Source organism: Haliotis cracherodii, unplaced genomic scaffold (genome assembly GCF_022045235.1).
Source record: "Haliotis cracherodii isolate W230 unplaced genomic scaffold, xgHalCrac1.p SCAF_5, whole genome shotgun sequence".
Lineage (NCBI taxonomy): Eukaryota > Metazoa > Mollusca > Gastropoda > Lepetellida > Haliotidae > Haliotis > Haliotis cracherodii.
Window position 1 is genome coordinate 8,051,450 of NW_027266308.1, and position 15,467 is coordinate 8,066,916.

Consider the following 15,467-nt stretch of genomic DNA (forward strand, 5'->3'; position numbering starts at 1 on the left):
ATTAGAAACGTGACGTCATTGTGCTTAATGACGTCACAATCAGGTGCATTTCGTGCGTGTTAGTGGGCGAGATGTACAGGTCTTACAACAATTATAAAGTTGTACAATCTGACAGGAAGGCAAACGTTGCTCCGTGTTTGTACTGGGATGTGGACAAGGTGGCCGATTGGGTCGAGGAGATAGGCTTCCCTCTGTACAAGGTAAAACACTCAACTAGATAAGATTGGAGGATAACATTATACATCTTATAGCTGGTGTATAAAGCAAACCCTTGTAATTGAACCAGACTTACTACATCTTCCTACCTGATGCTAAAATAGAGGGCACGGGTGGCCCAGTCGCCTAAAGCGCCGCAATTCGCTGTGCAGAGTCGCGTCCCTTGGACACGCCAGGAAACAATGATTGTGGGTTCGAATCCCTGACCGCCCCGATTATGTTGCTAAAATGTGACCCGTGATGATCCGGGGTAGAATAGGTCTTCAGCAACCCATGCTCGCACACTGATCTTCGATCATTTCAAGGGGAAGGGCAGTTTGAGACGTAACGCTTGTTTCACGTCAATACCCATGAAATGGCCTGAAATCATTAAGAACAATGCAAACAGTAAATAAATTGTAGCGGACTCATTTGGCGAACATTCCAGGCTTATAATTATATAATTCTCGGGCATTGAGACACTTTTAAGTAACAATTACCTCTGTCGGTTAGTACATGTATTATGGAAAATTATGTACATTTTGACGGCTCCGTGATCGAGTGGATAGAGTGTCCGCCCGGAGAGCGCATCATACGAAAAGACGTTAAAAGATGGTACTTGTTGTTACCCTGCCTGGCACTCGGCATTCAGGGGCTAAAACAAGAACTGGTCAACTCGGAGTTAGTATAATGTATCAGAGTGAGGTATTCGTATTAAAACTGCGGCATGGTGTCTCATACCATACTAAAACAAGCAGCCACACAAACACGCGCGCGCGTGCATGCATGTCGCTAGGTAAGTGCAGTAAACCTGAACGCGACGTTAACCCGCTGGATGCCGAGTTTTTTTTCTGACGCACATTTTCCTAAGATCTGAAAAGTGAACGTTGTGCGAGAATTGCGCTCACGCGGCACTGGATCTACGTCCGGCTGTAAAATTACACAGATATGTGGAATATTAAATTTCCCATCTAATGTCGTAAATTTAACTGCAAGTATTAAACTGGTTTCGAAAAAAGACACTGCTAAGAGTTATCCAAGAATTTATTCTGCGTTGAAAAACAGCAAATTTCGCCGCATTTTATCTTACACCGATAGTTGTATTGTGCGTGATTTTTTTCATTTTGCAGCTTTACAGGAACTGTGAGCGAACAAAATTCTGCCAAATTTCTTTAGGACATAAATATATATGTATAACGTTATACTTTCAATACATAAAATAACCTTCCGTAAATGACGCAAACTGATTTCCCTCTTTGACGTCAAAAGACGACAGAGTGAGTGAGTGAGTTGGGTTTAACGCCGCTTTTAACAGTATTCCAGTTATATCGCGGCGTGTCAGCTTAATGTGGGAGGAAAGCCCGAAGTGATGCAGGTCTCAGACGTTTACCACTTCGGTGAAACCCACGAGCACGTGTATGGTGCTGACAAACCTAGAAACATAATCGGGGCGAACCGGGATTCGAACCCAAAATCATAGGTGTCTGGCGTGTCCAAGGGACGCAACTCTGCACAGCGAATCGCGGCGCCTTAGACGACTGGGCCACCCGTGTCCCCAAAAGACGACAGAGAGGTTACACACCTAACAAGAAAAGGGGGCATAACTCCGATATGCTTAACACTAGTTTATTGTAAAGCGGGTCACTTGGTGAGTTTAACCCCATTTCGCCTCCCCTCACCTCTCCAGATGTACTTATTTATTTCAGGAATGTTTCCGCCGCAATTTCATCAACGGCCGTAAGCTGATCTGTGTGCACGCCTCCTCGCTACCCAGGATGGGTGTAATGAAGTTCGATGACATCCTGGTCAGTGTTTCTAGTAAAATGTTCTCGTATATACGACCTAACATAGTTGACCGGCTGTAAGACAATTATATTAATTCATGTGACAGTGTATAAAGTACTTTAAACACCCATTTAGTCAGCTGACCTTGCATATACTATTGTAAGAAACAGGTCTACGATACTATAACAATCAACTGCCCAAACTCCATGCTCTAGGGCTCTAAACCCGTGAACATCCGGGTGAACATCTCCAGAAACCCATGCTTGTAAAAGGCAACTGTGCTTGTAAAAGGCGCAACGGGATCGGGCGGTCAGGCTCGCTGATTTGGTTGGTGTATGTCATCGTATCCCAATTGTGTAGATCGATGCTCCTGATATCAATCACTGGATTGTCTGGTCCAGACTCGATTATTTACAGATTGCCGTGATACAGCTGGAATATTGCCGAGTGCGGCGTTAAACAACAAACAAACAAACAAACCACAGGTGCTATCAAAAATATTTCATAATTTATGATCAGTAGCAAATTGCTCATCTTGAGGTGCATATGTGGTTGTCATTTTACCCGGAGTGCGGCGTTTAACAACAAACAAACAAACAAACAAACAAACATATTAACCTATAGACCCCATGACTTCGTTTGTTCAGCGCATCACCAAGGAGATCCGCCAGCTGTTGGGTATCGAGGGTACCAGCACGAACCACTTCCTCACCCAGAAGGACTTCAAGTACATGTACTTTGAGCAGAAGAAACGTACGGGGCGGATGGTGGACAATCTCTCATTCAGAGTGTTTGTCAAGAAGAATGACAAGTTCTTCAGATAGACAGATGTTGAGTGTCCGCCCGAAAGATGTTGTAGTTTCTGAATATATTAAAACCTAAAATCTACCTGGTGATGTATGTTTCGCTTTGTTAAATGTATCTTAAATAACAGCATAACCGTTACACTTCCGCATAAAGATTCAGATTGACAAAACACTCAAGAAGGATGACTTCAACTTTCCAATAGTCAACTTTCCAAGAGCGTCATGTGACTCTTGCTCAGTTGTTGGAGGTTACAACATTCAAGGCCTACTTAAGGCTTTCAAAACGCTTGAAAGACACGTGGAGGACATTTCGAAATTTAACGCACCAGTGACAAAAATAATGTCCGATGCAATTCCCTATTTCGACTTTCCCGTTTCCGTCTTTTTATTCAAGTGCACATTGACTTGCCTTTGCATGTGTTTGTGACGGGCGTCATCGGTGGGGCAGGATACGCTCACCTTTTCGCGAATACCTGGTATCATTACTATTTGATAATGACTCATAAACATATGCTTATGATATAGTCGGAATTGTACAATCGAATCTGATTTGGCAGAGATATCTTATTATAGAAACGGTCTCCGTCCGTCCGTTTCGTTTCCGGAGCATAACTTATAAACCGTTCAATATTTTTTCATCAAACTTTGCAGGTCTGTCAGGTACATGTTGAACTGGTGCCTTTTGATATTTAGAAATTTTAGAAATATTTATTTTTTACGAGTACGGGCTGGAGTAAAGACTGGAGTACAGACTGGAGTAGAGACTGGAGTACAGACTGGAGTTCGGACTGGAGTACAGACTGGAGTACAGACTGGAGTACGGACTGGAGTACAGACTGGAGTACGGACTGGAGTACGGACTGGAGTACAGACTGGAGTACAGACTGGAGTACAGACTGGAGTACGGACTGGAGTACAGACTGGAGTACAGACTGGAGTACGGACTGGAGTGCGGACTGGAGTACAGACTGGAGTACAGACTGGAGTACAGACTGGAGTACGGACTGGAGTACAGACTGGAGTACGGACTGGAGTACGGACTGGAGTACAGACTGGAGTACAGACTGGAGTACGGACTGGAGTACAGGCTGGAGTACAGACTGGAGTACAGACTGGAGTACAGACTGGAGTACGGACTGGAGTACGGACTGGAGTACAGACTGGAGTACGGACTGGAGTACAGACTGGAGTACAGACTGGAGTACAGACTGGAGTACAGACTGGAGTACGGACTGGAGTACAGACTGGAGTACGGACTGGAGTACAGACTGGAGTACGGACTGGAGTACAGACTGGAGTACAGACTGGAGTACAGACTGGAGTACGGACTGGAGTACAGGCTGGAGTACGGACTGGAGTACAGACTGGAGTACAGACTGGAGTACGGACTGGAGTACAGACTGGAGTACAGACTGGAGTACAGACTGGAGTACGGACTGGAGTACAGGCTGGAGTACGGACTAGAGTACAGACTGGAGTACAGACTGGAGTACAGACTAGAGTACGGACAGGAGTACGGACTGGAGTACAGACTGGAGTACAGACTGGAGTACGGACTGGAGTACAGCCTGGAGTACAGACTGGAGTACGGACTGGAGTACAGACTGGAGTACAGACTGGAGTACGGACTGGAGTACAGACTGGAGTACAGACTGGAGTACAGACCTGACTCTAGTGAAGCAAAATAAATACATTAACAACTAAGAATATCTTATTGTTTCAAATTTATTGTTGTAAGATATATTAACCATACATTCAATACAGATTAGTTGCCTTTTAGTCATATCATATCATTTGACAATAACATTTGTGCTGAAACCCCAGCTTGGCAATCAGTATGTATACCTTGGTCTCTGTGGTAATCCTGTGTACTCCAGTTAGGACTGGTCCATTACCCAGTAGGTGTTGTTAGGACTGGTCCATTACTAAGTAGATGTTGTTAATTAATCCCCTCCTCCCAGGCTGTGTGGCAACTGGGAATATAGAGGTGTGTGACAATTGGGACCATTCGTCAGCACTCGCCCCCTTCCGTAACCTTTCGGCTTGTCCCGGAATAACACGAGTTTGTCACGAATGGAGTTGGTCACGAATGAAATGGTACGTGTAACTAATGGGAGATAACCCATTGTATACATCCTGTGTCACGCACCACTGATTGTATCTCAGGTATAGCCTAAAAAACGAAAAGGTTTTTCTTCTGACAATATTTTATTCTGTATTATAACGAACACTGGACAAAGTGTTAGTGCACTCATTCTTCATCGCATTAGGTTTCAATCGCATTTTAGTAACATTATGGCTGGCCAGCAGCTTCATGATAGGGGGATAGAGTGAGTGAGTGAGTGAGTTTGGTTTAACGCCGTTTTTAACAGTATTCCAGTTATATCACGGCGTGTCAGCTTAATGTGGGAGGAAAGCCCGAAGCGATGCGGGTCTCAGACGTTTACCACTTCGGTGAAACCCACGAGCACGGGTATGGTGCTGACAAACCTAGAAACATAATCGGGGAGAACCGGGATTCGAACCCTCAATCATAGGTTGCTGGCGTGCCCAAGGGACGCAACTCTGCACAGCGAATCGCGGCGCCTTAGACGATTGGGCCACCCGTGCCCCCGATATGGGAATAGAGGGTGATGTGTACCGAAGGCGTTTGCTTTAGACAAGAAATCTCTTAATGCAAAGTAGAGAATATCATTAAACCGATTATAGTCTTCATCTTATGAGGAACTACTCCGTGGTGTAGTGGTAGAGCGTCCGCCCGGAGAGTAGAAGGTCCTGGGTTCGATCCCCGACCGCGTCATACCAAAAGACGTTAAAAGATGGTACTTGTTCTTACCCTGTCAGGCATTAAGGCTAAAACAAGGACTGGTCGGCTCGGAGTCAGTATACTGTGTCTGAGTGGGGTATTCATGTTAAACTGTGGCATGGTATCTCAGTGAGCTAGCACCATAAATCGGCATCAGTCCGAACTAGTACAAGCAGCCACACACACACACGTGCATGCACGTCGCTATATAAGTGCAATAATCTTGGACGCGACGTTAAACCCCATTTCACCTCACCTCACCTCTCATGGGGGTAAGCCAAATTTCGTCATGGGCTTTTGATTATATTTACTTAATACTTAGTAAAGTAACATGCTAGGTTTGACGCTTTGAACAGTGTATCAGTTCCGTGTGGGAAGACATCCTCCCAAAGTGACTACCCGTTTCTATTTGCCTGAGATCCATGATCGATCGTCGATCCAAGAATTATAATTTGGGCGTGTCTAATCTAATCTGATCTGAACCCAACATAGTTTAAAAGAATACTACATGTAGTTTGTCCGATAACAACACCGTGGCAATATAAACGTGATGTGAGCATGTTCTTGTAAGTTTTCGAGGCTAGCTGTCATCGGTTGAACTATTAAAGGAATAAACACACGTTTTTAGCATTCAATATAATTACACCCATTTTGCTTCTCATTTTCAGCCGGTGTAGTAGGCTCAAATGACTCCCCCTAAATTTGACTCTAGAGTCATATGGGCCTCAATCTCATTAAAATCAGATCTAAGTTCTCGCTGTCGCTAAACAAAGATCTGAGGACACCCCATTACGGGTCACGTCAAAAATACGGAGTGCATGGTTATTACAAAAGAAGTGACAAGTTTGCGTCTACATATATTGTGTCTCTGGAAAAGAAACCAATTGCTTCGCATTGTTACCATGACAAACAGGGACAACGGCCATGATCATCCACAACATCATTTTAATCACCGACGGGAAAGTCAGTGGTGAGTCAGTATTACCTACAGTAAACTACGGTTATAACGAACACGCTTATAACGAACTGACGGATATAACGAACTTACTTTTTTGTCCCGACTATTTGCTGTAGTTATGCTGTATTTATGCATATAACGAACCACGGCTACATCGAACTAAAATTAATGGTCCCTTTGAGTTCGTTATAACCGTAGTTTAATGTTATAGATATATTTATACCTTATATTATCTAGGATTTAACGCTTTCATAAACTATGATATTTACCAAGGGGTTATAAAACATAATACTTAACGTAACAGATGCGGAGGAGTGATGAAGTGAAATGGGTTTTTATGATTATTTGCCTTATATAGCAATTGGTTCAAGTGAACTAGCTTGACCAAAATAAATAACAAAACACCGATCGTGTATATCACAAGTCTTCTTATCGATTTTACCTGACGTATCTGTTTACCTATCTGTGTATGTAAACTCTGGGGGTTGGACTCCAATGCCATGAGTGTAAATTGTGACACTTCTCCCGGATATCCTTTGAAGGCCCCCTCATACAGCGTGTGCTTGAAAGCACGTTATCAATCCAAGGCTAATACTGCGGCAACAGGGTGCAAATGCATAGTCAACGTGGAGAGAGTTTATGAAACAAAGTGCATAACGTATGTTTTGGTTTGATTTGTTGTTTAACGCCGCACTCAGCAATATTCCAGCTGTATGACTGCTGTCTGTAAATGATCGAGTCTGGACCAGTCAATCCAGTGATTGGCATCATGAGCATCGATCCACCCATTTGGGATCGATGACATGCATCAACCAAGTCAGCGAGCCTGACCACCCGATCCCGTTAGGCGCCTTTCACGACAGGTATAATCACCTTTTACGGCAAGCATGGGTTGCTGAAGACCTGTTCTACCCCGGATCTTCACGGGTCAGTGACACATGTACATCCATGGATGTCAGTATACAACGTAGCTATATATAGTGGCACATGTACACCCAGGATGTCAATATACAACGTAGCCATACATAGTGACACATGTACACCCAGGATGTCAGTATACAACGTAGCTATATACAGTGGTACATGTACACCCAGGATGTCAGTATACAACGTAGCTATATATAGTGATACATGTACACCCAGGATGTCAGTATACACCGTAGCTATATATAGTGGCACATGTACACCCAGGATGTCAATATACAACGTAGCCATACATAGTGACACATGTACACCCAGGATGTCAGTATACAACGTAGCTATATACAGTGGTACATGTACACCCAGATGTCAGTATACAACGAAGCTATATATAGTGACACATGCACACCCAGGATGTCAGTATACAACGTAGCTATATACAGTGACACATGTACACCCAGGATGTCAGTACACAACGTAGCTATACATAGTGACACATGTACACCCAGGATGTCAGTATACACCGTAGCCATACATAGTGACACATGTACACCCAGGATGTCAGTATACAACGTAGCTATATACAGTGACACATGTACACCCAGGATGTCAGTATACAACGTAGCTATATACAGTGGTACATGTACACACAGGATGTCAGTATACAACGTAGCTATATACAGTGACACATGTACACACAGGATGTTAGTATACAACGTAGCTATATATAGTGACACATGTACACCCAGGATGCCAGTATACAACGTAGCTATATACAGTGACACATGTACACCCAGGATGTCAGTATACAACGTAGCTATACATAGTGACACATGTACACCCAGGATGTCATTATACAACGTAGCTATATATAGTGACACATGTACACCCAGGATGTCAGTATACAACGTAGCTATATATAGTGACACATGTACACCCAGGATGTCAGTATACAACGTAGCTATACATAGTGACACATGTACACCCAGGATGTCATTATACAACGTAGCTATATATAGTGACACATGTACACCCAGGATGTCAGTATACAACGTAGCTATATATAGTGACACATGTACACACAGGATGTCAGTATACAACGTAGCTATATATAGTGGTACATGTACACCCAGGATGTCAGTATACAACGAAGCCATACATAGTGGCACATGTACACCCAGGATGTCATTATACAACGTAGCTATATATAGTGACACATGTACACCCAGGATGCCAGTATACAACGTAGCTATATACAGTGACACATGTACACCCAGGATGCCAGTATACAACGTAGCTATATACAGTGACACATGTACACACAGGATGTCAGTATACACCGTAGCTATATACAGTGGTACATGTACACACAGGATGTCAGTATACAACGAAACTATATATAGTGACACATGTACACCCAGGATGTCAGTATACAACGTAGCTATATACAGTGACACATGTACACACAGGATGTCAGTATACAACGAAGCTATATATAGTGGTACATGTACACCCAGGATGTCAGTATACAACGTAGCTATATATAGTGACACATGTACACACAGGATGTCAGTATACAACGTAGCTATATACAGTGACACATGTACACCCAGGATGCCAGTATACAACGTAGCTATATACAGTGACACATGTACACACAGGATGTCAGTATACAACGTAGCTATATACAGTGACACATGTACACCCAGGATGTCAGTATACAACGTAGCTATATACAGTGGTACATGTACACCCAGGATGTCAGTATACAACGAAGCTATATATAGTGATACATGTACACCCAGGATGTCAGTATACACCGTAGCTATATATAGTGGTACATGTACACCCAGGATGTCAGTATACAACGTAGCTATATACATTGGTACATGTACACCCAGGATGTCAGTATACAACGAAGCTATATATAGTGACACATGTACACTCAGGATGTCAGTATACAACGTAGCTATATACAGTGGTACATGTACACCCAGGATGTCAGTATACAACGTAGCTATATATAGTGGTACATGTACACCCAGATGTCAGTATACAACGTAGCTATATATAGTGACACATGTACACTCAGGATGTCAGTATACAACGTAGCTATATACAGTGGTACATGTACACACAGGATGTCAGTATACAACGAAGCTATATATAGTGACACATGTACACCCAGGATGTCAGAATACAACGAAGCTATATATATTGGTACAAGTACACCCAGGATGTCAGTATACAACGTAGCTATATATAGTGGAACATGTACACCCAGGATGTCAGTATACAACGTAGCTATATATAGTGATACATGTACACACAGGATGTCAGTATACAACGTAGCTATATACAGTGACACATGTACACCCAGGATGTCAATATACAACGTAGCTATATATAGTGACACATGTACACCCAGGATGTCAGTACACAACGAAGCTATATATAGTGACACATGTACACCCAGGATGTCAGTATACAACGAAGCTATATATAGTGACACATGTACACCCAGGATGTCAGTATACAACGAAGCTATATATAGTGATACAAGTGTACACCCAGGATGTCAGTATACAACGTAGCTATATGTAGTGCTACATGTAGACCCAGGATGTCAGTATACAACGTAGCTATATATAGTGGTACATGTACACCCAGGATATCAGTATACAACGTAGCTATATATAGTGATACATGTACACCCAGATGTCAGTATACAACGAAGCTATATATAGTGGTACATGTACACCCAGGATGTCAGTATACAACGAAGCTATATATAGTGATACAAGTGTACACCCAGGCTGTCAACACAGATCACTGTTGTCTTTGCTACAGTCAATGTATAAAACCAGTCAACGCGTCAATGAACAATATTCAGATTTATTAGTCAATTTGTAAAATGACTAAAATATTCAGGCATTTTATATATTACCTAAGGGAATGACATTTTTACACATTGACTGTAACATGTATAGTGGAACGGGTACACGGGTGTCAGTGAAGAACATCGCAGGATGCGCATGCGCCAGAATAGCATATCGCAAAGAAGAATGATCCGTCAAAATCGCGCAACACCTCCATAATTATAAGATGATGTTCTGCAAAACTAAGGAAATGTGACTTTGAAGCATCCTAGAATGGGTTTATGTTGGTGAATACTGAACATCATTTAGGGTTTTGCTTAAAATCAAGTATCCCAAATATAAACACATGTGAAGGCGAATTTTCGCAAGTAATTTTGCCCTTGCTAACTGACCCAGCGTCCAGGCAATCAAGAAACAATGGACACCCCAAGCAGAGTCAGCGAAGCAGTGGGTAGCTCTCCCGGCGAGGAAGATGACTTACGATACGATACGCAAAGTGTTGAGGATATTGACAGTAACATTTTCAAAGCAAAACACAGACGGTTTGGACAACGTGATGGAATTAACTTTGAAAATGAACTTTTGGAAACATGAAATGGCGATAAAGAAACAGAACGAAGTGATGAAGAGTACCTTCGAATTCTCGACATGATTCCCCAAATGGATGCCTACCAAAACATGTGCAAAGAGAACATTCAAGGATGTCGGAGATTGAGAAATATGCGTGTGGTGTATATTGTCTACATGGCTTTATTACAAACACAACCCTCTCTCATATACTGGAGAAAAAACGTGTACTCAGCCACCCAACCCCTGCCCGACCAACGTGGAGACAGTTCGCTGGACACACTAAGAGGTAATGATTTTTCTACCTTCATCTAAACCACGTCTCATTTTCATTCTGTAACAAAACGTTTGTCCTCAAACCCTCAGCATTGTGGCCGGTTTTACACAGTTGACCATGTTGTTTCCATGGGTAAATCCTAAGGCATGAAACGCGAAGCAATATTTTGTCGAAAACTTTCCTTTGCTCAAGACAAAATATTCAAGACATAATTCTACCAAAGTCTAACATAATTCAGCCAATGTTTAGCGTTATGAAAACATTTGTCTCATGACCCTGTACATGTTCCTTCATTCAAATCATTCCTTCGTTTTGAAGAAACACAGAAGAGATATTTATTCATGAAAAAGACTTGCGCTTCTGCCCCTCCTCTTACAGGTACGACACAAATATATATTGACAATGGAGGTAGGACACGATTTCATATTTGCTGTAAACAGGATTTAATACATGTATAGGTTGTGTTTTACAACTTGTTTGTAGCAGGCTAACTAGTTTTAATTCAGATGGTCTTTCCCAATAGTATATTTGTATATATTTTACCCCGTTATCTTTATATTTGGAGGGGGCATGGGTGGCCCAGTCGTCTAAGGCGCCGCGATTTGCTGTGCAGAGTTGCGTCCCTTGGACAAGCCTGAAACCTATGGTTGTGGGTTTGAATCCCAGTTCGCCCCGATTATGTTTCTAGGTTTGTCAGCACCATACCCGTGCTCGTGGGTTTAACCGAAGTGGTAAACGTCTGAGACCTGCATCACTTCGGGCTTTCCTCCCATATTAAGCTGACACGCCGTGATATGACTGGAATACTGTTAAAAGCGGCGTTAAACCCAACTCACTCACTCACTCACTCACTCACTCTTTATATTTGGGACATATTAATAGAAAATGATATTAATCTTCAAGTACGTTAACACTTCTAGCTTGACAATAAGCACAGTGTCTAAGAACTTTGATAATGTTGTGATAACGTTCAACTTCTATTTTTAACTTGTGACTCGATATTCTAATAATTGTCACATATTTCCGTAGACCCCGTGGTAAAATATTGAGATATAGTTCAAAACCAAAAGTTACTTTTAGATTTCTGTACAACATCAACTTTCTACTATTATTGAGGTCTGAGTTCCAATTTTGTTTATGATTATCAATGAGTCTTTGTTTAAACAAAGAGACAAATAACATAGGATTTACAGACAAAGGATTTAACCACACATATGTAAAACCATTTGCACACAACATATCTTTTACATACCTTGCACAATTTTTCACACCTTTATCACAATGCAACCTGTAATATACAATTACAAGTATTATTTAATTTAAACCAGTACTTAAAAAATCTAAAAAATCTATTGATGTAAATAGGATATCGACCTAATTCTCCATATACAGCAATATTACATTCCTTTGAACGTACATTTAATACTTTCTTACAGAATTTAAGATGCATCCCTTCAATATCAGGTGCGTTTACCGTACCCCATACCTCACAACCATAGCACATTGTAGATGTATCGAAAGAATAAAATAATTGGAGCAGTGTCTTTGGTGTAAAATTACAGTTTCTAATATTTGATAACAATACATTCATAGCTTTTACACCTTTCCCAGCTTATGTTTTGTAACACAAAGAATATGATCCAGTACTTGTAAAGACGTTTCCTAAGTAGCAAAACTGTTTTACTACTTCAAGCTGTTCATCATTTAAAAAAAATATTTCATTTTTATGTAAATTCCCTCTTTTACTAAAGAAAGGTGTACTATACACAAAGGTGTAAATGCAAATATCATCAAACGTAATTCATCGTTATTTGAATAAAACATAATTGACACGTTTGATTTCATTAACACAAATACATGTAGTTATACAGCCGTCCGATAAAACCTGCATACTTGACAACACTTAACGTTGGATATTTATAATCAGTCAGGCATAGTGATTAGTAAAAACAATTAGGGTAGGGGTGCTGGTTTAAGGGGGTCCCCTTATATGTCAGTGATAGCTTGGTGTGTCACTTTACGGAAAGACGTCCGCCCATATCCCCCCTTCAAAAGCTTTATATGTATGCATTGCCTCCCAATGCCTTTAGTTATATATATATATATTAGGGGGGATACGGGCGGAAGTTTTACCAAATCGACCAGAATAAAGGTAGACAGCCCGGGCCTAACCGCAACGCCATGCGCATGCGCCGCGATGTAACATATCTGCGGTTTCTAAAATCCGATCATTCCACAAATATTTAATGTTTACTGATAAAAGAAGCTGCTTCAAGACAAGTTCATCACGACTCAAACCCTGTAAATAAAATTAGTATTTGCTGCACTTTGTCACTAATTCTCTGTCACTACCGCTCACAGATGTGTATCTTCGTCGATTGTACTTTACTCTTGTACTTCTAAGAGCAATGACATTATCAAATTGGATTAATTCAAACGTGTAAACCTGAATAAATTGCATGAAACATTCTTTTAAAATGAAATGGCATAGGTGGTATTTCAAAGTTGTGTTACTTCCTTTTGTTTCCCGATTAGCATTCAACTATAACATGACATGCCAAAACTGTTGACCATAAGCGCCTATTCAAAAATATTTATTAATATATACATAATTTGAAGTTTTAATGCTGGAGTAATTTATACGTAATTTAGTCTTAATAATGGAGAATAATGGTCTCGTCGTGACTTCGTGAACGGGGAGGAATGAATTATAACACGGACGTGAACTTAATCTGTGGTCGATACATTTTACTCACTACTCTGAAGAGACATCGGTTCCCGTTTGCTACATGCTATAGGACTAAGATGAGCTGACTTTCAGGGCACTATTCCACTTTTAAAACATCAAAATACTAATTTGTAAACATCTGTGTAATATATCAATTCAATTTTAACATATTCTGTGAAGATGGAGACATGAAACGGTTATCATTAACTACTTTAATGTTTGTAACGGTGTTTCAGGGTTACTTCTTGACCCTTTCATCACGCGAATGCTAAGTAAGCGTATGGAGTAACTTTATTTCTGTATTTAAATGTAAGTGTACTTCTACTTGATTTTAATTTATATAAAAAAGTAATTCAAGGTCCGTATGGAACAGCTGAATATTTTCATGCATTTCATCTTGTATACTTTTTTTTTATCAGATGAGACTTTGATAAACAGTATGTATATATGTATGTTACTTTACTCTACTCTGGGGCGGTCGGGTAGCCTAGTGGCTAAAGCGTTAGCTCATCTCCCCGAAAACCCGGGTTAGATTCCCGACATGGGTACAATGTGTGAAGCCTTTTTCTGGTGTCCCCCGTTGTGATATTGCTGGAATATTGCTAATAGCGGCACAAAACCATACTCACTCACTCTCTCTACTCTACTCTCATGCCACATGCCACATATCACATATAACACATTACATCACACATACCACAGACCATACATTAAACATATCACATATTAAATGACACAGATCACATGACGCAGGACACATATCGTATATCATGACACATGGCGCACGAAACATATCCCATGACTCATATCACATATATGACGTTTCACATGACACATGGTATATACGACATACAACTTGACACATAAAACGTCCCTTGACACATATCACATAACACACGCACACACGCACACACACACACACACACACACACACACACACACACACACACACACACACACACACACACACACACACACACACACACACACACACACACACACACCTATTAACCGTCCTCTATCACATCATATGCCACATGACAAAATAACACACCACACACCACACATCGCATGCCACATATCACGTATAAAATGACACATCACACATATCGCATTTCAAATAACACATGTCAAATGACAAATATCACATATTAAATGTCACATATCACATGGCGTATGACACATATCCATACTATATGACACATTACGAACGACAAACATCACAGGACACATACCGCGTTTCTGACACATCACATGTCCCATGACACATATCAAATAACACATGTCAAATATCATGTACCACAATACACATGTGAAATATGACCCACGAGACATATCCCTTGACACATATCAGATATAAAACATATCACATGACATACGGCACATACCACATTCAACTTGACACGTCAAACGTCCCATGTCACATCACATGACACATGTCATATATCACACAACACATGCCACATATATATCACCTACTATGATGATTAACACGCATCAAATATCAACAAGGCACATGACACACATCATATACTTCACATCACA

General features: G+C 41.1%; 1 protein-coding gene across 1 annotated transcript; it reads left to right on the top strand.

The window, feature by feature from the left end:
- Positions 1–71: 71 nt before the first annotated feature.
- Positions 72–2,804, top strand: LOC139443278 (sterile alpha motif domain-containing protein 15-like). Its single transcript, XM_071224253.1, has 3 exons — positions 72–200; positions 1,902–2,000; positions 2,628–2,804. The coding sequence occupies exons 1-3, from the start codon at positions 72–74 to the stop codon at positions 2,802–2,804; spliced, it is 405 nt and encodes a 134-aa protein (XP_071080354.1).
- The last annotated feature ends 12,663 nt before the right edge of the window (positions 2,805–15,467 follow it).

Bases quoted from the DNA above. Each gene is read 5' to 3' on its own strand.
- LOC139443278 (XM_071224253.1), top strand. From the start codon at position 72: ATGTACAGGTCTTACAACAATTATAAAGTTGTACAATCTGACAGGAAG. The intron at 201-1,901 runs GTAAAACACTCA...TATTTATTTCAG, and splicing joins TAGGCTTCCCTCTGTACAAG to GAATGTTTCCGCCGCAATTT. The intron at 2,001-2,627 runs GTCAGTGTTTCT...TCGTTTGTTCAG, and splicing joins TGAAGTTCGATGACATCCTG to CGCATCACCAAGGAGATCCG.